The 23,840-nt window shown below is 56.6% G+C and overlaps 3 protein-coding genes across 12 annotated transcripts; all 3 read left to right on the top strand.

The window, feature by feature from the left end:
- The first annotated feature begins 157 nt into the window (after positions 1-157).
- Positions 158-9,630, top strand: FBXO24 (F-box protein 24). 2 transcript variants are annotated; one of them, XM_067011968.1, is made up of 10 exons: positions 158-363; positions 2,554-2,652; positions 2,753-2,936; positions 3,915-4,153; positions 4,393-4,627; positions 5,581-5,739; positions 6,009-6,130; positions 6,400-6,531; positions 8,527-8,697; positions 9,020-9,630. In XM_067011968.1, exons 1-10 carry the CDS (start codon positions 325-327, stop codon positions 9,383-9,385), a joined length of 1,746 nt encoding a protein of 581 aa, XP_066868069.1. In that variant the 5' UTR covers positions 158-324; the 3' UTR covers positions 9,386-9,630. The 2 variants fall into 2 exon arrangements, with proteins under 2 accessions (XP_066868069.1, XP_058892447.2); XM_059036464.2 differs by lacking the exon at positions 158-363 and adding an exon at positions 2,231-2,308 and having other exon boundaries at positions 9,020-9,620.
- An 801-nt stretch (positions 9,631-10,431) lies between these two features.
- On the top strand, positions 10,432-15,686 carry PCOLCE (procollagen C-endopeptidase enhancer). 2 transcript variants are annotated; one of them, XM_067011953.1, is made up of 10 exons: positions 10,521-10,745; positions 11,619-11,727; positions 12,057-12,315; positions 12,516-12,590; positions 13,208-13,332; positions 13,894-14,030; positions 14,375-14,646; positions 14,926-15,003; positions 15,138-15,308; positions 15,453-15,686. In XM_067011953.1, the coding sequence occupies exons 1-10, from the start codon at positions 10,648-10,650 to the stop codon at positions 15,614-15,616; spliced, it is 1,488 nt and encodes a 495-aa protein (XP_066868054.1). In that variant the 5' UTR covers positions 10,521-10,647; the 3' UTR covers positions 15,617-15,686. The 2 variants fall into 2 exon arrangements, with proteins under 2 accessions (XP_058892449.1, XP_066868054.1); XM_059036466.2 differs by lacking the exon at positions 12,516-12,590 and having other exon boundaries at positions 10,432-10,745.
- A 1,495-nt stretch (positions 15,687-17,181) lies between these two features.
- On the top strand, positions 17,182-20,384 carry MOSPD3 (motile sperm domain containing 3). Of its 8 annotated transcripts, none has more exons than XM_067011954.1 (6): positions 17,182-17,258; positions 17,763-18,017; positions 18,213-18,288; positions 18,516-18,745; positions 19,872-20,013; positions 20,153-20,384. In XM_067011954.1, the coding sequence occupies exons 2-6, from the start codon at positions 17,813-17,815 to the stop codon at positions 20,259-20,261; spliced, it is 762 nt and encodes a 253-aa protein (XP_066868055.1). In that variant the 5' UTR covers positions 17,182-17,258; positions 17,763-17,812; the 3' UTR covers positions 20,262-20,384. The 8 variants fall into 8 exon arrangements, 7 of the variants coding, with proteins under 7 accessions (XP_066868055.1, XP_058892452.1, XP_066868057.1 ...); XM_059036469.2 differs by having other exon boundaries at positions 19,872-20,036; XM_067011956.1 differs by lacking the exon at positions 17,182-17,258 and adding an exon at positions 17,263-17,349.
- The last annotated feature ends 3,456 nt before the right edge of the window (positions 20,385-23,840 follow it).

Raw genomic sequence — 23,840 nt, 5'->3', positions numbered from 1 at the left:
TGGAGTGAGGCGAGAGAAGGGAGGGGGACTAGAACAGAGTGCTCGCCAACGGCCTACTCTCCAGGCCGGCCCGCCCCGCGCAGCCGCATCCAATCACAAATCCGAGGAGTGGAGATGGAGCCAATCAGGTCCAATCAGGAGGCGGGGACGTCGGCCCTCCACTAGAAGGGATAGAGGCCGAGAAACGCAATCCCTGGTCCTCTTCCAACGACAACCAATCGCAAGCCAGATACAGGCGAGTGACTGTCAAGAAGGCCAATTAGACCCTCCAGAGGGAACCTGGCCCGGCCTCTTCTCTGAGGGACCGCTCTACCTACCAATAGCATGGGCGAGAAGTCTGTCCCTTCGCGAAGGAGGAGGCGGGTGAGTTAGAACTTTGAGGTTGAGGTAAAGAATGTGAGTGCGGCACGCTGGGCTGGTTGGAAGCAGTGCAGGGACTGCAGTAGTGTGTGCGAGCTGGACGTGTTAGGGAGCGAGCCAGCTTTGAGGGCGCCAGGGTGATCGTGGGGATGGGGGGAGCGGGAGGCAAGGTGATGCCTGAGGCTAGTGTACGGGGGTGGGGCGTCCGAAGGGACCGTGGATGCCATTCTGGCTACGGAAACCGAGGCCCCGCGACAATCTCCGGAGTCCGGGCGGACCTATGGCTTCCCAGGGGCTTGAAAGGCCCAGCTCAACTCCTCGAGGGAGGGTTAAGGGAGACCGGGAAAGCCTCGAAAATACCGCCCGGCCTACACCCCTGCCCAAAGGAGCGCGCCTGGGCAGGAATTGTGATGATCAGACGTGGGGGGGTTAGTCTAGAAGGGACCACCTCACCTAGAAGAAGTTCTCCGTTTTACAAATGAGGAAACTGAGCCGGAGAGAAGTCGATGAACTGTCAAGAGCAAACAGCAGGTTACTGACAGCTCGCACTAGAAGCCAGGCTTCCCCCCACATCAGCTTTTGCGGTGGACTTTTTTCTGTTCGTACCCTCTTCTTTGCCTCCCGAGGTGAAATGGAGTGGATCGACGGGACCCAGTTACAAGAGGAAGCTGCAGATACTTGTTCCGTCTGCTAAGAGATCTTAGCATCCTGTTAGGTGGCATAAGGACCTAATATAATCCACTTCATTGGTTAATAGTTGCCAAGCCACAAATAGCTGAAGGTTCTTTCCCATAAGTCACATCTCACACGTTGACATTCCGAAACATTTATCGAATTATTAAAATTCCATCCTACATGTCCCAAACGGGCTGTTTACTAGTCCCTGTGAATAAGGGAGTTTGATTGGATGGTTAACTGTCTTTTAGCTAACACAGAAAACAAATGAGTCTATAATACGATGCAGCTGAGGGCTGGTTGTCCAGGCCTGGATTCCTCAGTTCCTGGGAGAGCCAGCTACCCCTTGGATGGATTGGTGTAGATCCTCTGCCCCTACGTGGACAGACACAGCACCAGCTCCTGCTGTTTCTCATCCATGTCATCCCCCTCCCCCCATAAGAGTTAGTTAATAGCTTAGACTCCGGGAGATAATCTGAGCTTTCAGAGTAAATCCATCCCTTTCCTCCACCTTAAGAGGCTGCCCTTCCTACATGCAGTCATGTTACTGTCCCAGGAAAGCAGTCTGCTTTTGGATGTGTTTTTCCCGAGTCTGTGCTCAGCTGTGCCCACTTTCATGTGATGCCTGCTTTCATGAGATAGATGGTCTAATTAGCAGGGTTACCTTGCCCCCTCACCTGTCAAACTGAATTTATACTGTTTGGTGTGGTTTTTTTTGAGTTTATATTCTTGAGCTACAAATCCCCTGGAGGCTCTGGCCTGCCGAGATGTGAAGAATTCACCAGTGTTTCTCTACACTTAGTGCTAAAAGGGTATCAAGTGGAAAAACCTCCTACTACTCCCTGAAAGTAAAGGCCTTGTCTACCAGTAGCTCACACTTTATTGCTCCTGTCCTGTGCATATCCCATGAGCCACTGGATGGCTAGAACTGGGCTAGAACCAAGGAGCTAAGAGAGAAAATCCCAGGCAAGGTTGGGGGAAATAAGTCACAGTGGCCGGGTGGTGAGGTCACAGAGAGGTTTGTCTGACCCAGACTCCATGGGGGAGGGGCCTAGGAGGCAAAGGGGCCCCAGAGGTTCCCCAAGCCCAGGCAGGGAGCATGGTGTGGGAAAGGCAGCAGGGACAAAGGCCGGGGAGCTGAGTACAAGGGGCCAAGGGGCCCGGAGAGATGAGGGCAGGAGCGGGCGGGGGCGCAGTCAGGATGGTGAGGAGAAGCCGGAGACGGAAGCTGCCCAAAGTCACCTGGCTCTGCGGACCGGAGGAGGGGCTCAGGGTGAGGGGGCAGGGCCGAAGCAAGGGAGGGGCAGCAAGATGGCAGCCAGAGATCAGGCGAGGGGTTATGTGGAGAAGTTGGACAGGGAACAAGGCAGACAGGGAAGGGTAAACCCACGGACCTAGAGAGAAAGATGGGAGAATTTGACAGCCCAGAGCCCCCAAGGTAGTTGTTAATAAGTAGTTAACAGAAGGAAGAGGCATGACCCTCATGGAACCCCTGTGCACCCCCTTCTCCTTGGGTAGGTGAAGCGGAGCTGCCCTTCAGGTGACCCAGAGCCTGGGGGTGAAGAGAAGAAGGGGAGAGGAAACCCTATATCTGTTCAATTGTTCCCCCCAGAGCTGGTGAGTCCTTGTGGGGGGGGCGGGTTGGTGCTGAGAATAAAGGACTGGGGGCCTCTGAGGGGCGCTCATAACCCCTGTTTTCCCCCTCCTGCCCCCACAGGTGGAGCACATCATCTCATTCCTCCCAGTCAGAGATGTAGTCTCTCTAGGTCAGACCTGCCACTACTTCCACAAAGTGTGCGACTCTGAGGGCGTGTGGAGACGCATCTGTCACCGGCTCAGTCCTCGCCTTCGAGAGCAGGGTTCTGTGGTCCAGCCCTGGAAGAGAGCTGCGATTCTGAACTGTATACCTTCCCAGGAACCTCTAGTTCTCTCTGCTTCTGTCCTACCTTATTCTGGGATCCCTCCTGCTCCATAAAATTGCCTGATGACCTCAGTATTCCCAGCCAACCTTCCAGGGCCCCTTTCTCTGGAAGAAACTTGTTAGATTTAAACATACTCCAACAAGGACTTACTCCGAGTCTCTAGAGCTGCTCTCGGACAGACACTGTCACCCAGAGCCCCCATTCCTAGCATCCCTGCCGAGTTGCCCACCATATTCAAGCTCTTCCAGATCTTACCTTGAGACATCCTCCTCTCCCAAAACCTGGAGTTTTCCCTCCTCTAAACCAGGATTTTTCAACCTTGTCACTATTAAAACTTTGAGCCAAATAATTCTTTGTGTGGGGGGGTGCTGTCCTTTGCATGGTACGATGTTTAGCAACATCCCTGGCCTCTACCCACTAGACGCCAGTAGCACCTCCCCCAGTTCTGACAGCCAATGTCCCCCGAGGGACAAAAATCACCCCCAGGTTGAGAAATATGCTCTATTCCCCTCCCTTCCCAGGGATCCCTTATCCAATAACTTTGTCTCACACAATGGAGATGAAGGGAGATGCAGATAGCAGATCCAGAGCTAGGGGTGTGGAAGGGTTACTGGCCTTTCCCAGTCATTCCTTTTCACACCTCTTTCTGCTTTTCTATGCATTCTTATATTTCCTTTGATGTCTCTGATGCAAGTTTGGGCCAAAGAAGTGCTCACTTAGAAGCATGTGTGTGGCCCTGGGCTGAGGTGGGGCAGAGAACTTTAGTTCAGACATGGGGCATAATTTCAGATATCTTCTGAGCTTTCCACGTGCCCTTTGGAAGGGGTCTTCCCCGAGGCCTGGGGATGGGGGGGAGCTAAACACCCACCCATTGAGAAATCTCGCTTGCCCAAGCTCTGTTTCATCTCCCTTGTGCCTCCCCGACCCCTTAAACCTCCCTCTCCTTCCCTTCTGCAGACACGAAGGGCCTGTATTTCCAGGCATATGGGGGCCGCCACCGCTGTCTCAGCAAGAGTGTAGCCCCCGTGCTGGCCCATGGCTACCGCCGCTTCTTGCCCACCAAGGACCACATCTTCATTCTTGACTACACGGGGACCCTCTTCTTCCTCAAAAATGCCCTGGTCTCCTCCACCCTTGGCCAGGTCCAGTGGAAGCGGGCCTGCCGCTATGTTGTGTTGTGTCGCGGAGCCAAGGATGTGAGTACCAGGACCCCGGCAGCCGAGACCCCACCTCTTTTCTGGGAACCCAGGGCCCACACCAGTCCTGAGGCGGCATCCTCAGGACAGCCGTCCTCCAATACCAGGAACTGGAAACCAAGTTCGTCTTTCCCAAGACCGGGACCCAAGTATCTCATCTCCCACCCCAGGATCCAGCTGCCCCAGCCTCATCCCACCGCAAGGCTGGAGATCCGAGACACCTTCGTCTTTTCCTACAGTTTGCCTCGGACCCGAGAGGTGACACAGTTTACCGTAAATACCTCTATGTGTTGGCCACTCGGGAGCAGCCGGAAGTGGCGAGCACAACCCACATCCGGTCCGGCGACTGTGTCGAGGTCTACCTGCAGTCCAGCGGGCAGCGGGTCTTCAAGATGACCTTCCACCACTCCATGAGCTTCAAACAGATTGTGCTCGTTGGTCAGGAGACCCAGCGGGCCCTGCTACTCCTCACAGGTGAGGCTTAGGGCAGTGGTTTGCAGACTGTTTCCTGCAGCTTCTTCAGGACCCGCGGCAGTGGGGGGGGGGGGGGGAGACCTCTCACACCGGGCTCTGCATGCCGCCTCGTCCTGGTCTCAAACCAAATAGCTCCGCTTTGGTCTGTCTGTCTCCTAGTCTAGGATTCTGCACAATGTGTCAGAGGAATAAAGGGCCCCGCTGCAAAAAAAGTGGTTTGGAACCCACCCATCAGTAAATGCCTGACTGTTCTGTTTTGTTTGTCCTTGCCTCTCGGCTTATGGGATCTTAGTTCCCAGACCAGGGATTGAACCTGGGGCCACAGCAGTGAAGGTGCCGAGTCCTAACCACTGGACCCCCAGAGAGCTGCACTGATTTAAAAAATTCTAATCTCCCCAACCTCCATGCCAGGCACCGTACTTTATATGCCAAACTGTCCCTGTTTTCTGTGTTCCCTATACACGACCACACTCCCAAGCCCCCAAGCCTGAGATCTTCTGGACTTCTTTTTGTTTTGGCCTCACCACGCAGCTCGTGGGGTCTTAGTTCCCCAACCAGGGATCGAACCCAGGCCTCCCGCAGTGGAAGCTTTGGACCGCCAGCGAATCCCGCCCTTCTGAACTTCCTAATGCTAGGCAGGGCCCTGGATCCCCAGACATCATCCTTCCCAACACTCGAGGTGGATTCCACCAAATCCAACTGCTCGGTTTTCTCTGCACTCACCCCTCACACTGAAGAGCTCCCCTGGTTGATTTTCGGTGGTGAAGGCTGGAGGCTGGGGTACTTGAGGTCACTTCCCCCTTATTTCATCTCTACCCTTTTCCTTCCAGCCCCACTCTGGGGCAGCAAATGTCTCATCCTGTATGGCTTAGGGAGTCTCTTGGGAAGTTAATGTGGTTATTGGAGGGTTCCCTCCCCCACACAGTTGTCTGCCTCCCTGCCCCCTCCCCCAGAGGAAGGAAAGATCTACTCTTTGGTAGTGAATGAAACCCAGCTGGACCAGCCACGCTCCTATACAGTTCAGCTGGCCTTGAGGAAGGTGTCCCGTTGCCTCCCTCACCTGCATGTGGCCTGCATGGCTTCCAACCAGAGCAGTACTCTCTACATTACGGGTAAGAGCCACCTCCCTCCTTCTCCAGACCCCAGCCTTGGACAGACCTTCCAGATACAGAACCCTCCCTTATCCTTATTCCAGCTCTGTGGGGGACCCACACTAGAGCATCCTAGTCAAAAGAGGTGTTTAAGTTCCCAGACATCATAGCTGGTGCATTTCTAGTGGGCGTGAGACTCCCCAGATCTTACATCTTTCATCCCAGGTAGGGCCTGATCCCTAGGAAATGGGTGCCCAAAGCTGCTGAGCTGAGGGCTCCCAACCCCCCAGACCAGGGGGGAGTGTATTTTGAGGTGCATACCCCAGGGGTGTATCGTGATCTCTTTGGGACCCTTCAAGCCTTTGACCCCATGGACCAGCAGATGCCGCTTGCGCTCTCACTGCCTGCCAAGGTAGGATCCTGAAGGGGTGGGGCAGACCAGAGGGGGCGGGGCCTTAGCACCCCCCCACCCCCCCGCAAGGTTCTGAAGGTCTGAAACTGGAGCAGGAATCAAATGATTGATCAGGGAGGGGCAAGGGACCCAGGGAGAGGGGTGACATAGAGGGCAAGACCAAAAGCGATCAGCTGGGTGTGGCAGGTTAGCAGTTGTGAGATTCTGGAGCTTAGAGTTCCCCTGGAGACAACTGAAGGCCCACTTCTCCTTTCTACCTTACCTCCTAGGTCCTATTCTGTGCTCTTGGCTACAATCATCTTGGCCTGGTGGATGAATTTGGCCGAATCTTTATGCAGGGAAATAACAGATATGGGCAGCTGGGAACCGGGGACAAAATAGACCGAGGGGAACCCACACAGGTGAGATTGCCTCCGAGCTACTCCCATCTGCCCCCCTTCCTCTAATTCCCTGACCCCTGGATCTCTCCACATCTCTAATTTCCATAGAATCCACTTTCTACTCCCTAGGATGTTAAGCCACCCAGTCTGTAATGCTGTGCTACTGTATCTCACCCGGGGTTGGCACCACGAGGTGCATTCTGTGTGGCTCGTGCTCTAAGTGCAGTAGGAGTTTAGTGAAGCAGGGAGACCTGAGTGGGTGAAGTAACTCCAAGAGGTGAGATGTAAGCAGGGCCTAGTGGGTTAGATAGGATTCGGGTGGGTACAGGGAAAGACATCCTATGTAATGGGGATGGGGACGAAGCTTGCACATCCCTGGGACGATGGAAGGCCCGGCCTGACCAGAGCAGAGTGTGTTTTGGAATTCGGTAGCTACGAGGTGGTACAGGTGTTTGCGAGCCTACAGAAGTATCAATTTGGGAAAGAGCTGTTGCGGGTTCTGGAGCAGGGAGCAGGAGAAGGCAACCCCCTGGATGATGGAGAACGGGTCACATGGCCAGAAGGCACAGTGAGAGGCCCACCGGGAGGCTGCTGAATGACACCAGCATTTGAGACAAGGGACTGGGGCTGGTACAGTGGCAGCGGGAACAGAGGGGAATGGAGACGTGAGGTGTAGTAGCAGGAAGTGAACAGCCTCTGGAAACTGACTAGCTAGGAGGACAGTGGGGTGGGACAAAGGTGGCTCTGGCCATAGACACGGTAGACATGTCAGTGGGTGAGGAATGCTGGTTTGAGGAGAGAATGTGAATTTAGGCTTTTTCTTTGCAGTGAGAGTAAAACACTAGAGTAGAAATGTCTAGCTGGATTCCAAGCTGGAACAAGGTTGAAATGAGAAAAGTAGAGGCAGAGGGGCAAAGCTGGGTGGTCGCCACGACCGTGGGTGGAGGGTCTGAAAGAGTTGTCTCTGAGAGAGAGGCACACCCGCAAATGCCACATCTCCCAGGCCACGGGCACAGAAAGTTTCACCCAGGAGGGGGTGATTAATGGTGACAGTGATAGTGTAGGAATATGCTCCCTGACACGGAAGGATGGCTATGCCATATTTTTCAGTGGAAAAAAAAAATTCATGAAATGGTTGACACAGCACAATCCCATTTTGGTCTAAAAATGCACAACTTGCGTGTATATATTTGCTGAGGCAACAGTGAGGAAGAATATCCAGCGAGATGTTAACAGTGGGTGGTGGGGCTTCCAGTGATTTTTAAATGAAGTTTTGCTTGCCAGTATTTTATAATTTTCCTGTAATGGCCGTGAAATTACTTATCTATGTCTTCAGAAGGAAAGCGCTCAGAGTCTCAGGAGCAAGCGTGCAGGAGAGGCCCTGGGATTTGGCTGCTGGGACGTCCAGTGCCTTTGGAGAGAAGTCGTAGTGTAGTGGGGAGAGAAGCCAGATCACAGAGGGTTCAGGCGAGACTGGCTGTGGTGAGACCAAGAATGTGGTCCACTTCAGACTGATCACGTAGTCAGTCCTACTGCCTAAAAGACAGAGGTAGGAAGCAGCAGAAATCAGGTGGAAATGCTTTTCCAAAAGAGTGGCCATTTTGAAAGATAAAGACATGACAGACTGAAAATGCTAGAGACGGAAGGAAGGACTCAGTGGGAGGCAGGTCCTTCCAGGGGCCTAAGCTGGAATTACACAGGGACAGGCTGGAAGGCAGAATGAGAGACTGGACAGGCCCAGGCCTGGGGGATGAGAGCAGGGAGCCACGAGGAGGAACCGACAGTTGTGCTAGCACCCCTGTGGTCAGACTGGGGCTGCAGGAGAACCGAGGAGGAGTGATAGCTGCCCGTCTGCGGTCGGCAGGGCAGACCTCGTGGGGGAGGCGGAGGGCACGCTGGGGCCCACCTCCTTTCCCCCCTAGCTTCCCTAGGGGAAGCTGTCACCCTACTCCAACTCGGCCCCTCCCCACGGTGCCTTGGTGTTCCCCACTTAGGGACCCTGCCCTGTGTTCTCAGGTACATTATCTGCAGCGCCCCGTCGCCCTGTGGTGTGGCCTCAACCACTCCCTGGTGCTGAGCCAGGCCTCAGACTTCAGCAAGGAGCTGCTGGGCTGTGGATGTGGAGCCGGAGGCCGCCTGCCAGGCTGGCCCAAGGGAAGTGCCTCCTTCGTTAAGCTCCACATCAAGGTCAGAGCGGGGTCCGGGGAGCGGGCAACCAGGGAGGGCCAGAGCAGTAGAGCCCACAGGGGGCTCTGTAGCTGGGGCTCCCACAGGGACCCCATCTCCCAGCACCACCCACCTCCCTTTCCTGCCACGTACCGTGGCTCCCGGCTCTCTCCCTGAGCTGCCCCTGCTGGCCCGCTCCGACCTCACACAGCCTTGGGGCTCAGCCAGCCAGCTCGCTTGCCGGCTCAGGGCTGGTCTGAGCAGGACCAACGCAACAGCTGGGGCTTCCTGGGAACCCCTTCCTGGGGCCCCACTCAGCCACTCCCCCTGTCTCTCCTCCAAGGTCCCTTTGTGTGTCTGCTCCCTCTGTTCTACCAGAGAGTGCCTCTACATGCTGTCCAGCCATGACATCGAGCACCATCCCGCCTACCGGGACCTACCAGCCAGCAGGGTGGCGGGGACCCCCGAGCCCAGCCTGGGGGCCGGAGCAGCCCAGGACCCTGGGGGGGCGGTGGCCCAGGCCTGTGAGCAGTACCTCAGCCAGATCCACAGTTGCCCCACATTTCAGGACCGCATGGAAAAGTTGAAGGAGATTGTGGGCTGGATGCCACTGATGGCTGCACAGAAGGATTTCTTCTGGGAGGCCCTGGACATGCTGCAGAGGGCTGCTGGAGGGGCTGGCCAAGGCCCCCCAACCCCTGACAGCTGACCCCCCTCTCCTGGTCTCACCCCTGGAGGGAGGGTCTGGCCCTGGGCCAGGGGCTAAGGAGAGGTGGAATAACAGCAACGAATGCTGTGTGTGTGCGCGTGTGGAGGGGGATGCAGTGGGCTAGGGCCTGCTACACAGGCCAGGGTGGGACTGTTGTGTAAAACGTTCAGGGGGCTCCCCAGGAGAGGCTCCCAACCTGACTATCATGGACAAAAGATTTGATGGACAAATAGAATAAAAGGCTGAGTGAGGCCCGGTTTGTAAGCCTGGGGCCTGGGAGGAACGTGGGGCGGGGGGTAGGGTGGGCAGACAGAATGGACGCAGCTCAGGCTGTCAGCTGCTGCAGAGCTCACAGCACCTGGATCCTTCAGCTTCCTTTTCCCTCCAACGCCAAGACCTGATGCCTACTTGGTTCCCCCACTTGGATCCTCTGTCCATCAGACTGAGAAAGGCGCTTCCTCTGACTTCAGGATGCTTCCTACCCATGTCCCTTCATCCCTGTGAAGCCACCGCCCCCCCCAACCCTGCTCTCCTCCTGTTTCCCTTCCAGATCTGATCTCACATGTTGTCCTTTCCCTTACTTTCTACTCCATCCTTCTCTTCCTCAATAAGGAAGACACTCCCTTTACCCACATAGCATGCCTCCCTGCCCCCACCCATACCTCCAAATATTTGGGAGAGAAGATGGGTGAGGAGAATTCTTCCTCCGTGGCCTAGTCTGGCCCGGGTATGGAGAGGACAGTAGACATCTGAAGTGGAAAATAAACTGGAGCAGAGGGTGGTCAGGAAGTGGGTAAGTGATTAGAGGTTGGGAGTCCAGGGAAGGACTTCCTCTGGGTGCTGAGGAAGCAGGAATGGGGAGGATCAAGGGTGGGCGGGAGAGTCCTCAGGAAGGACCCGAGGCTGTGTTGGCAGGACGCTCGGGCGGGCACTGGACAGAGTGGGCTTGCAGATGACATGACTGGACAGCCTGGGTTATGCTGAGAGCCTGATGCTCTCTCTGCCCTCCATTGCTCCACCCCCGCTCCCACACTGGGTCAGTATTTATGTGTCCTGGACCTAGAGAGGCCCCTGGAATCGCCACTGTCCCGGCTCTTCTCTCCCTGTCCCGCCTTCCCCGCCGCCCGCCCCACTGGCCAGTCCCCACGCCCACACGCCCAAGGCTGCCTCATCTGGCACTGATTATCCCCGCTGCCGCTGCGCTGCCGCTACGCTCAGCTGCTGCCTCTGTCTTGAAGACCCCAGCGCCTCTCCCTCGGGCCATGCCGCCTACTACCACAGCCTCCCTCCTGGGGCCCCTCCTCACTGCCTGGGCTCTGCTGCTGCCTTTCACCCAGGGCCAGAGCCCCAACTACACCAGGTAGGTCTCTCGGCACCTTCCAGATGGCTTGAGGGGGAACTTCAGATTCCTGATTCCTGGGGGGCTATGCCTGTGGATCTTGTAGATTCTTTTGCTAACACCGCCCCCCACAGATCTCCCGCAGCCCTCACCCTTCCCTGGCCCCCAAGTCCTCCTTCCCTGCTGCAAGACCACTGTCTCCTGCGGGTCACCCGTGCTCCCCACTCCTCCACCCTCCGTCCTCTGCCCTCTAAGTCTCCCCACCTATCCAGACCCTTGGCCCCCCCATGGAACCTGAGAGCACCAAGACCTTGAACTTGCCTGGTAGCTGTACATCTGGATTCCAGGAGGGAATCAGAGACTGCGGGGGGAAGAGGGGGCTGCAAGTGGGAGACCTGGGAGTCAGTCACCGCAGTAGTTAGCTGGAGCCGGAGCAGGGCAAAGGTTGGGAGCGCAGGGCCCTGGCTGCTACTTCTCCCTCATCTCCCCGCCCCCTCACCCCCCCACCTCGAGGCTGTGTCCACATCTGGAAGTAGTTAGGCCGCTCCAGGCCCTGACTGCCAGGCAGGGCGAGGGGGGAGAATGACGGAGATGGGCAGGGGGGAGAATGACGGAGGGGGGCCGAGGAGGATTCCGGGAATTCCTGCTGCGGTGGGGGTGGGAACTCTGAGGGGCTGGAGGGACAGCCAAGTTGCTGGTCCCACTTTTTCCTGATTCTCTGCTGGAGTATTTCCCACTCCAGTCCAGTCCCGGCTGGCTGAGGCCACCTCGGATCCTTTGGGCCTCCCGCCCTCATCCCCCTGGCTGCCCTCCTTGGCGCCCCCATGCTCATTGCCCTAGCCCAGTCCCCACACTACTCCCCCACTCAGGCCTGACCTCTCTTCTGTCCTGCAGACCTGTGTTCCTGTGTGGAGGGGATGTGAGCGGGGAGTCGGGTTACCTGGCAAGCGAAGGTTTCCCTAACCTCTACCCCGCCAATAAGGAGTGCATCTGGACGATAACGGTGAGAAGGCCCCTCTGGCTGCCGTCTCCCCTCTGGTCACTGACAGCACCAGTGCCCACAGTAACACGTAGCAAGCATCCTCACACCTTAACTCGGAGCCTGCTTCTCCATTCCACATTCAGCCCCATCCCCTCCGGTCTCTCCGCAAACCTCAGGTCTTGTCCCCTGCACAAGCCACAAGCCACAAGCCCTCTGCTCTGCATCCTGATGGGGTCCCCTCCGCTTCAGGCCCAGTTTCTGTAGGAAATGCTTCGGGGAAAGAGAGGTGCCCTCTGCCTCGTTGTGTCCGGCCTGACTTTGCAGGTCCCTGACCCTGTCCCCACCATCAGGTCCCTGAGGGCCAGACCGTGTCCCTCTCCTTCCGAGTCTTTGACCTGGAGCTGCATCCCTCCTGTCGTTATGACGCTCTGGAGGTCTTTGCCGGGCCTGGAACCTCAGGCCAGCGGCTCGGACGCTTCTGCGGGACCTTCCGGCCACCGCCCTTAGTCGCCCCCGGCAACCAGGTGACCCTGAGGATGACATCGGATGAGGGCACGGGAGGACGAGGCTTCCTGCTCTGGTACAGCGGGCGGGCCACCTCAGGCACTGGTGAGACCTCCCTCACCTCCGCCGTCCCCCCTCTCCTGGCCCCGCCCCCGGCGCAGGCCCCACCCCAGCCTTAACCTCCACCCCAAGAGCCTGGGACCCCCATTATCTCCCTTACCCTTCTTCCTCACTAACCGCCCCTTCAGTCCCTCCTCCCCGTCTTCTCTCCCCCCGTTCCCGCTCCCACCCACCCCCTCTTCCAGGCCCCCGCCCAGGCGCGAGGCGGAAATGGGTCACCGACCCGCGGGTGGAATGGGCGGCCTGGGGTTACTGGGACGGTGAGTAACTGCCCGCCCCCGTCCGCAATCGGGCTCCCTCAGACGGGCGCGAGGGGGCACCCCCGGGCTGGGGGACTAGGTTCCCCCGACCCGGAGCCCCCTACACCCAGCCCGGGGGCTCCCGATTGCGGTCCCATCACCTCCTCCTGGCGGCAGAAGTCTCCCCTAAAATGTTTAAGGAGGGACCTCCCCAAAGGGGCCTCGGGGCTGTGCCCCAATTTGAGGGCACCCTCGCAACATGGGGACTCTCCAGCTGCGACGGAGACTTTTCTGCCGGGCCGGGGAGATGGGATCTTCCAGGGGAAGAGGAGCGATGTGGCCTCGCGATGTGGCCTCGGGTCAGGGGGAGGGGCAAGAAGGGAGCGTGTCAATTCCTCCTCCCCCTACCACCGCCCGCCTGGGTGCCCGGCGGTCCAAGACTTACCCCCCCGCGGTCCAAGACCTCCCGAGCCCCATCTCTGCTAACCTACCCCCCTTCTTCCTCCCTTTCTTCTCGCCCCATCATCCCGAGACCCAGACATCTGAGCTTTCTGCACGGGCTCCCAGTCTAGAGTTCTCCTCCAGCTGACCGAGGGTCTCCACCGCCCCCCACCCCCACTCCTCTCTCCCCTCCCCAGAGCACCAATTTTGCGGGGGGCGGCTGGAGAAGGCCCAGGGAACCCTGACCACGCCCAACTGGCCCGAGTCCGATTACCCCCCGGGCATCAGCTGTTCCTGGCACATCATCGCGCCCCCGGACCAGGTACTGACCCCCTGCCCGGGCTGTCCTCGGGGACCCAGGCGGCGTCCTCCAGTATGCAGCCTGCAAAGATTTATTGAACATCTACAATGTCCCGAGCACTGAGCTTGCCATGGTGGGGAGCAAAAACAGACCCAGACCTGCTCGCACCCAAACAAAAAATGTCAAATTACGACTGTGACGAACCTTACGAGAGCGAGGTACCCGATGCTGATATGTAAACTGATCTGTGCGTGTGGGTGTGGGTGTGGGTGTGGGTGTGGGTGTGGGTGTGTAGTGGTGGTGGAGGTGGATTCTGGGTCTGTTCCTTGAGAATGAGCCAGGACTTGACCTTGCGGACTACGGCGACCGAGGCCACTGCAGGGCCCCCGTGGATGTGTGTGTTCCTCCGAGCTGTGGTGTGAATGCATTAAGAGGGGGGTTGGAGGGCACACGGGAGGTGAGCGAGGAGGCCGCGGCGAGCGTCCCGGAGGCGGCGGCCAGGCGGAGGTGAGAGGCGAGAGCTCCGCTCCCTCGGCTGCCCGGGGTCCCGCCGCGCAGCCTCCGCCTCTGCCCCGCCGCCAGGTGATCTCACTGACCTTCGGGAAGTTTGACCTGGAGCCCGACTCCTACTGCCGCTACGATTCGGTCAGCGTGTTCAACGGCGCCGTGAGCGACGACGCCAAGCGGCTGGGGAAGTTCTGCGGCGACACAGCCCCGGGGTGAGGGGGCGGCACCTGGGTGGGTGACGGCGTCCGGGAGTCTCCGCCGCGCCTGAGGCGGGAGCGGGGGGACAGCGCTGCTGGTGGGAGGGGCGGGGCTGAACTGAAGCTGCAGGCGGCGAACCTGCCGGCCCCAAACGGGTGGGCGGAGCGGGTAGCGGCCCAGGCAGAAGACGAGGCTTGACGCCAGGCCTGGGGTCCGTGGATGGAGAGGCGAGTGGGGCTTGCGAAATCGGGAAGCTAACGCAGACAACCGAGGGGCAGAGGTGAAAAGGCCGCCGGCCCGGGTAGGGGGCAGGATGCGCTGCCCGCCTGACACCGCCCCCAATGCCCCGCGCCCGCAGTCCCATCTCCTCCGAAGGGAACGAGCTCCTCGTCCAGTTCGTCTCGGACCTCAGCGTCACGGCCGACGGCTTCTCGGCTTCCTACAGGACCCTGCCGCGGGGTGCCACCGAAGGAGGGCCAGCCCGGAGCCCGGGTGAGGACGCCCGGCCGAGTCCCCCGCTCCTCGGCCCGGGCCCCAAGCCCGGAGCCGGGCCCAAAGTCAAGTCCGAAGTCCCACCTGAGGAGAAACCGAAGGCCGCGCCTAAGGCAGAGGCAACTCCGGTGGGCCGCGGTGAGTTTGGAAAGGCAGAGGAAGCGGACACAGACCGAAGGGAGTTGTATCCGAGTTCCCTCCTGCGCTCATTCATTCATTCAGCGCTCACTCATTCATTCAATACAGCACCCACGGGTGCCGCTTCTGTGCTAATGGCTGGTACTGGGTGCTGGGACATGAAGCTGGATAGAGCTCTGAACAAGTTCAAAGCAATGAGGCTTTCGTGGGGAAAGTGGTCCTTCCTACATGCTGGGTAGGTTACCCTCCACCAACAGTGTGCCCCTCCCCCTCCACCAGATGCACCCAGCGTCTCCTGCCCAAAACAGTGCCGGCGGGCAGGCACTCTGCAGAGCCACTTCTGTAACAGCGACCTGGGTAAGCAGCCCCATCCCCCAGCTCTGCCTTTCCAGCTCCTCTAACCTCCCCTCCTGTCCCCAAAGCCCCCCTCCGTCTGGTTCCAGCCCTGCCCTGGCCTCCTGTCTCCTCACCTCTCCCTCTCTCTCCCACAGTGGTGACGGGAATGGTGAAGTCCATGGCTCGGGGCCCAGGGGGGGGCCTCACAGTCACTGTCAATCTCACTGGTGTTTACAAAACCGGAGGCCTGGACCTGCCCTCTCCCCCCACTGACACCTCCCTGAAGTTTTATGTGCCCTGCAAGCAGTGCCCCCCCATGAAGAAAGGTAACAGAGATATGGGAAAATGTAGAGGGAGACTTAGCCTCATGAAAATGATGGAGGCAGTAGAATCGGAGGGACTGGGATGAGGGGAAACATCTATAAGGTCTCAGTTACGCAAACTCTCAATCCCTTCCTCCTCTTGCCTAGGAATCAGTTATCTGCTGATGGGCCAGGTGGAAGAAAACAGAGGTCCGATCCTTCCTCCAGAGAGCTTCGTGGTTCTCTCCCGGCCCACCCAGCACCAGATCCTCACCAACCTCAGCAAGAGGTGCCCCTCCAAGCCTGTTCAGCCTGCTGGATCCCAAGCCTGAGCCCAGGCCAGCCTCCGGACCCTGGCCCTAGGGACCTCTTTCTTATCCAAATAAATATTTCTAGACTTGAGGAAGGGGTCAAATCTCCATTTGTATGGTTTCCGTGCTCCTCTGGGGATTTGTTTTCATTCATTCATTAAACTCAACAGTTACTATACAGAAGAATGTAAGTCGAATCTTGTCACCCCTTCGCTCAAAATTCTCCCGTATTCTCAACACACGCAGAAAATGGTAACTATGTGGAGGTGATGGATACGTAAATTAGTTTTCACAATGTCTACGTACATCAAAACAGCAAGTTGTACACCTTAAATATATACAATTTTTATATGTCAAAGATATCTCAATAAAGCTGTTTTAAAAAAAGAAATTAAGGAATTCCCTGGCGGTCCAGCACTTTCCCTGCTGAAGACCGGGGTTCAATCCCTGGTTGGGGAACTAAGATCCTGCAAGCGGCCTGGGGCAGCCAAAAAGAAAAAAAAAAAAAAAAAAAAGGAATTAAAACAACTCTTCCATAGTTTCCCATCAGTCTCAGCATAAAATCTGAAGTCCTACTGTGGGCTCTAGGGCTCTAGGTGATCTGTGTCCTCCCTCCCACCTCATCTCATCTCTGAATATTGTCTCCCTTACAATCTCTTCCATCACACTGGCTCCTTAGCCATTTCTAGTACACACCTGCTTCCGGGCTTTGCCTTTGCTGTTCTCTCTATCCGGAATTCTCTTCCACAGACATCTCCTGGCTCACTTCTAACTTCAGTCAGATCTCAGCTCAGAAGTTCATCCTAGTCACTCATTCATTTGTGCATTCCAAATGGCAGGCACTGTTTTCCGGTGCTGAAAATACAACAAAACAAAGTCGCTGCTCTTGCGGACAGGAGAGTAAATTCTACCTGAGCAGAGATAAACTAAAATAAACATGATGTCAAGTAGCTCTAGGAGTGCTCTGAAGAAAACAAAAGCATGATAAGAGGACAGGCAAAGGGAGATTCTACATTTGACAGGGTGCTTAGAGAAGGCTTTCAGGTAACTTTGTTTTGCTCCGCTGCTAACCAAATGCGTGTGATTCTTCACCTTGTCGAGGCTGTTTCCTCGTCTGTAAGGGAAGCTGAAGATTCTGAATATAATTCCCTCTGCAAATATGAGTGATTTCAAATATGAGTTTCGTGCGGGAAGGAATCAAGAGAAGTGCCCTGGGCTACGAACCGAGTCCAACTGGGAGCAACCTCCAACCCGTACTACAGAAAACGGCTTTCGTTGCTGCGGAAGCATCTAGGAGAACCTGGGACTGAAGTGGAGAAAGAGGGCTCCCTTGTGGGATGTGATTCTAGTGATTTGGACGGCCTCAGAGTGGGGAGGAAGGAACAAAGCCTGACTCCCACCCTCGCCCGGGTGCCTCCCCACGACATCGCCGCCCGACTTATTCCAGGATTAGCGTTCTAGCCAGAGACGCTCGTAAAGTTTTACGTCACTGGCATCAAGCCAATCACCTCTTTAGGCGCACCAATCGGTGTATACTTAGAGCTGAAACGAGGCCGCCCTGGCCAATGACAGAGGCCGTACGGCGGAAGAGCAGAAATGGTCTGCCGGGAAGATGGCAGCCCTGGTCCGGCCACAGGTTGATTGGCAGGTGCTGTGACCAGAGGTGAGCTTCATAGCGCGAGCGGCCGTTCGGAGGCGGAAGCCCGAGGAAGCGTGGGCCCGAGCTCAGGGAGGGAGCGGAGGCACAGATACAGGTTTCGGGAGAGCAGGAGCCGGAAAGGGCAACTCCGGAAGAGGGCGCGGCGGCCAGCGGAATTGGGCCGAAGAGAGGGGCGGGTGCCCTGGGAGGCCCGGAAGGGGCGGAGCGGAGCTGGGCTTATGGAGATCGGAAACTGGGGCTGTGAAGACTAGGGCCAGGGCTGGGGGCCGGGAGGGGCTGGGTTTACGGGGTGGGCGTGACCCTCGAGGTAGGGCTTGGGGGCGGGGCCTAAAGGGAACTAAGGCACAGCTGTGGAGAGGAAGGGCTTGGGGGGCCTGGGCCTGGCCTGAGGGGCCCTCATCTAGGGGGATTCCGAGGCGGCGGCGGCGGCGGCATCAGTCCAGGCCCTGCCCTACGATCTCATCCTGTTCCCTTTCGCCCCTCTCTCCCCTCGGCTTTATACTCCAGGCCCTGTCCCCTGAGCTCTGCCCTCGGATGTTCCACCGCCCAGAGCTTGCATGCGCCGTGGGGCGCCCCAGGACCAGGAGCTGGTGGGTCCGGGGGCTCCTGGGCGGGGGTCCCGGGGCGCCCCTCCTCCCTCGGGACCTGTTGTCCCGGTCCTCGTCTTTCCCCTGGATCTAGTATTCAGGGCAGACCAGCGGAGTGGATCTCGGCAGCTGCTGACCCTCTATAACCCCACGGGAGCAGCGCTTCGCTTCCGAGGTGATGGGGATGGGCGCTTCGTGCTGGGGATCTGGGGGCTGGCGGTAGAACGCTGGGGAGCTGAGCGGGCTGGAGCAGTCAGATGAGTACGGTCGGATGTCCAGCCCTGGGGTAGAAGGCAGGGGGGACTCCATGGGCGGGGCTTGTGCAGGTTGTCTGAGGCAATAGTCGGTCTTGTGTGCCTTTTCCCCTCAGTCCTGTGCACAGCACCTGCCAAATACACAGTGTTTGACGCGGAAGGATATGTGAAGCCTCAGTCTTGCATTGACATGTGAGTTGAGAGGGTGGGGAGGCTGATGAAAGCCAGGGGTCGCTGCCACCTTTCTCTGATTTACTGTGCCTTGGCTTAAACCTCAGACCAGGTCCTCTTCAACCTGTTTACCCCACCCTCTGTCTGTGTCCCTAAGGGAAAGTTTCCTGGGAGGGTGGGGCCTGGATCCTCTTGGATCACTGCCTCTCACTGCCCTTCAATGGGCCGCTCTCCTTTCTTGGGACCAGTGTGATTCGCCACGTGGCCCCCAATCCCAGCCACTATGACGTCCAGGACCGCTTCCGCATTGAGCTGTCTGAGGAGGGAACAGACGGCCGAGTGGTGGGGCGCAAGGACATCACCTCGGTTCTGAGGGCCCCTGCGTACCCCCTTGAGCTTCAGGGACAGCCTGACCCAACGCCGCACCCAGAGCCTCCTTCCTGGACAGCACCACCCACGGCTCAGCACTTCCCAGAGAGTGAGTTTAGGGATGGGAATTCTTGAGTTCTGTAAGGAGGGAGGACCTAGGATGACCCTAGAGATGAGCTCAATTGGAGTTGAAGAGGTCTTCCTGTTCAGTCTTTTTTTTTTCTTTTTTTTTTCTTCTTTTGGCTGTGCCTGGTGGCTTGCGGGATCTTAGTTCCCCAACCAGGGATCAAATGCAGGGTCCTGGCAGTGAAAGAGTGGAGTCCTAACCACTGGACCGCCAGGGAATTCCCTTCCGTTTCAGTCTTTTGCTTTTTGGTGGAAACATTTCTAGGAGTTGAGATTTTATATCAGGTTAGGGAAAAAGCAGACTTTGCAGTTTCCTTGGTTTCTGGCCTCCACTTAAAGAGAAAAATTCTTCCTTTAGCTCTGACTTCAGTACTTCCCATCATGTGTCAGCTCAGTTCTGTTCAGTAAGAAACCGGGGGCTTCCCTGGTGGCAGTGGTTGAGAATCCGCCTACCAATGCAGGGGCCACAGGTTCGATCCCTTATCCGAGAAGATTCCCACACGCCACGGAGCAACTAAGCCCGTGCGCCACAACTACTGAGCCTGTGCTCTAGAGCCCGCGAACCACAGCTACTGAGCCCACGCGCCACAACTACTGAAGCGTGCGCACCTAGAGCCCGCGCTTCGCAGCAAGAGAAGCCACCGCAATGAGTAGCCCCCACTCACCGCAACTAGGGAAAGCCCTCACGCAGCAGCAAAGACCCGACGCAGCCAAAAATAAATAAATTTATAAAAAATAAATAAATAATAAGAAACCGGGTTGAGCAATTATGTACCAAGTTGTGGGAGACAGAGAGGTCCCTGCCTGGCACACAGATACACAGGAGCCCGTACTCAAGGCAGAGTTGAGGAGAGAAAACGAATGATGAGGGACCAGAGGGGAGAGGGTTTCCTGAGGCTGTGGGGACGAAGGTTCTAGGGAGGAGAGGACACTTCCGGTGTCCAACAGGAAGTGGGTACACCTTCCATCTTCAGCCTCCTCCCTGGAGGGCGTTGGGCTGGGCAGGAGTGGAGGCCGGAGCTCCTGATGGGCCTTGTTTCCCAGACCCCCTCCCGCACCTGGCCACCAGCTCCTTCCTCCTCTTCTTGCTGATGGGCCTTGTTTCCCAGACCCCCTCCCGCACCTGGCCACCAGCTCCTTCCTCCTCTTCTTGCTGATGGGCACAGTCTCCGTGGCCTTCCTGCTGCTGCCGCTCCAGGACGAACTTGGCAGCCAGCTGCCCCAAATCCTTCACGTCTCCCTGGGACAGAAGTTAGTGGCAGCCTATGTCTTGGGTGAGCACGGTGGTGGTAGGGGATCGGGGCCCAGAGAGAGGGGAGTGGGGGCTGGAAAGAGGGCGTCCAGAGCTGGCAGGCTGCACATATGACCTCGCTCCTCCCCCCCTCTCCAGGCCTCCTGACTATGGTGTTCCTCCGGACCTGAGCTCCCTGCTCAACCTCCGCGCCCCCTCCCCGGGCAGGGACGTGGCCCTGGACGCGGACGTGAGACGGCCACTGTGATGCTCGTAGCCTTGCCTCAACTCCTACTCCCTTCTTCTTGCCCGTCCCCTTCCCCCCCAAACCCAGGGATTTGTATTCATCTTCCAAGCTGAATAAAATAAATTTGTAAAACGGAACTGAGAAGTGTAAGGAGCAGGCCCCCTTCTTCCCACTTCTCTCCTCCAGTACCTCCTACTCCCAGGGGACCTCAAACATCGGGGAGCGAAGGGACCCAGGGAGGGTTTAGAAGACCAGGGTCTTAGGCCTGGTGCTGCACCGAGAAAAACTGTGTGACCTTGAGCAAGTCATTTAATTTCTCTGAGCTTCAGTTTCTGCCTCTAAAATGAGGGAATTGGGAAAGTGAATTCTTAAAATCCCCCTTAGCCCTATCCTAGGGATAGGATCCCGCCCCTAAGCCAACATACCTTAAGCTAAAAAACAAACCCCAGTACCACCTACTCCCACCTGCTATAGAACTCAGGTCCCGCCATCTTGAGCCAGCAGAGCCTCTTGCCAGGGTTGCCTGGGGGCTTCCTCCCGACCCCATCCCCGGTATCCTCTTCTGCCTTTTTGTCCCTTTACCTGCTTTTATTTCGTCTCTTCCTTTGACCTCAACCCCTGTGGGTCAGAAACACCAAGGTCTCAGACAAGATGGGGACAGATGGCACTGCCTGCCATAACCTCAGCCTAACCAGGCAGGAGAAGTTAAGGCAAAGGAAAAGAATAGGTTCCTTGAGAGGCAGGCTTCCAGCCCTCCTTCAGATGTAAGGCGAGAGGGGAGGAAAGGAAGAAAGGAAGCCAATGACACTGGCAGTTTGTCGATTGGGAACAAAAATCAGCAAGATAACGTTAAGACAGACTCGGTCTGTTATGCTGCTGGAAGGTTATCAGTTGTTCCAGCTTTACTTTGGGGGCCTTGGGAGCTGCCCCTCTGCCCTGGGGACCTTGCCCTTCCCACACCCAGAACTGGCCCCGGTGACGTGAGCCTGATCCTGTGCAGAGAATGGCAGCCTGTGTCTAGGATGTGAGGAGGGCTCTCCCCGCGGCCCAGCAAACCCCTCACAAAACCATCCACACTGGGCTGTCTGTGCCCAGGACCCCAAAAGGCACCTGAGTTATAGCACATTAATGATCTTGCGGATATCTGCTGGGAAAAGGCCTTGTTGCCAGCAGGATCAGGAGGCTTTCTGACACAAAGCTATGAAGGGCCGCTATAGGGGTGGGAGGGGCTTGGGTCACAGACATTTTTTTAAAGTAAATTTCTTAGAAAACAATACTGAGCTGGCAGTAATTGGAGTGGGTGGGTGTTAGTTTCCTGTGGCTGCTGTAACAGGTTATCACAAACTAGTGGCTTAAAACAACATAAATTAATTCTCTTACGGTTTTGGGGGTCCGAACTCCAATATGAGTCTTCTGGGGATGAAATCAAGGTGTCAGCAGGGCTGGTTCCTTCTGGAGGCACCTGGGGAGGATGTTTCCTTGACTTTTCCAGTTTCTAGAGGCCATCTGCATTCCTTGGGTGGTGATCCCTTCCTCCATCTTTAAAGCCAAGAGTGGAAATAACAAATGATCACTGTTTTAAGTCACTAAAAAAAAAAAAAAAAGCCAGGAGTGTAGCATCTTCAAATCTCTGACTCTGACCCTTTGCTTCTGTTGTCACATCTCCTTTCTCTATCTCTGATCCTCCTGCCTCCTTTAATATGGACCTTGAGGACTTCCCTGGTGGCCCAGTGGTTAAGAATCCGCCTGCCAATTCAGGGGACACGGGTTCGAGCCCTGGTCCGGGAAGATCCCACATGCCGCGGAGCAAGTAAGCCCATGTGCCACAACAACTGAGCCCACGTGCCACAACTACTGAAGCCCATGCGCCTAGAGCCTGTGCTCCACAACAGAGAAGCCACCGCAATGAGAAGCCCGCGCACCGCAACGAAGAGTAACCCCCGCTCGCCCCCCGCTCGCCGCAACTAGAGAAAGCCTGCACGCAGCAACGAAGACCCAAGGCAGCCCCAAATAAATAAATAATAAAAATAAGGACCCTGGTGATTACGTCCCCCACCCCCACCCCCAGCATAATTACCCTCTGTCACTTTGCTAAGGCTGCCACAGACTTGTTGGCTTAAAAAACATAAATTAATTTGATCACCATTCTGGAGGCTAGTGTCCAAGACAAGCTGCCAACAGGTTTGGTTTTTCCTGAAGCCTCTCTCCTTGGCTTGCAGGTGGCACCCTTCTCACTGTGTCCTCACATGGTCTTTCTCCCGTGCACGCACATCCTTGGTGTCTCTCCGCGCATCCAATTTCCTCTTCTTATAAGGATGTCAGTCAGATTGGATTAGGCCCATTCTGACGGCCTCATTTTAACTTAATCACTTCTTTTTTTAAATTTCGGCTGCGTTGGGTCTTTGTTGCTGCGTGCGGGCTTTCTCTAGTTGTGGCGGGCGGGGGCTACTCTTCGTTGCGGTGCGTGGGCTTCTCATTGCGGTGGTTTCTCTTGCTGCGGAGCACAGGCTCTAGGCGTGCAGGCTTCAGTAGTTGCAGCATGTGGGCTCAGTAGTTGTGGCACGCAGGCCCTAGAGCACATGGGCTTCAGTAGTTGTGGTGCGTGGGCTCAGTAGTTGTGGCTTGCGGGCTCTAGAGCACAGGCTCAGTAGTTGCGGCGCACAGGCTTAGTTGCTCCGCAGCACGTGGGATCTTCCCAGACCAGGGCTCGAACCTGTGTCCCCTGCATCGGCAGCCGCTGAACCACCAGGGAAGTCCTTTAATCACCTTTTTAGAGGCCCTCTCTCCAAACACAAACACATTCTGAGGTACTAGAGGTTAGGGTTTCAACATATGAATTTTGGGGGAAACAATTCAGCCCCAAACACTCCCCATCTCAAGATCCCTGACTTAATCACATCTGCAAAGCCCTTTTTGTCACATAAGGTAACGTTCATTCACAGATTCTGGGGATTAGGATGTGGACATCTTTGTCCAGAACTTTATTCTGTCCACTACAGGGAGCAAATGGACAAGGTGGGGAAGGGCTGAGAAAGGACTTTGGGAAATTCGTTCTGGACAGTATGTCAGGGAAGTAAGGGGTCGAGGAGGATTCTGACCCCTAGTCCAGGCTCCTGAGAACCCACCAAGTCAGACTCAGGGAGGTAAGGAGGAGGCAAGTTCATCTTGGAACCCAGGAGCATCCCAAGCCATAAACTAAGAAGACTTCACTTCCCAGCATCTGAGGAGCAGCCTAGGACCTCTCACACCATACTGGGAGCAAGAGAGGTCCAGGAGCCTGAGAGGCGGACCCTAGGATTTACACAGCTGCCGGGAAGAACAAGGGCCATAGCCCCCTGAGACCATGATTAAAGGTAAAGTGGTGCCAGCAGCACCCGTAATTCCCTGTTCTCCTGCAGCTTCCACCTCAGTGGACAACAATTGGCCAAAGGGGACCCAATAGGGGAGAGAGAGCCCAGGCTGGGCTAATATAATGGCTGTGTAATCACTGCAGTCTCACAGGGCTCTGTGCTCCAAATGCGGCCCTGTGCTTGGGGGTTAGTGCTCTGCGGTCTGTATCTTGAAATTCCTAATGATTTCACCTCTGAACTTATGCTTTAG

This window comes from Kogia breviceps, chromosome 14 (assembly GCF_026419965.1).
Source record: "Kogia breviceps isolate mKogBre1 chromosome 14, mKogBre1 haplotype 1, whole genome shotgun sequence".
NCBI lineage: Eukaryota > Metazoa > Chordata > Mammalia > Artiodactyla > Physeteridae > Kogia > Kogia breviceps.
This window is presented reverse-complemented; position numbering and strand designations above follow the sequence as displayed.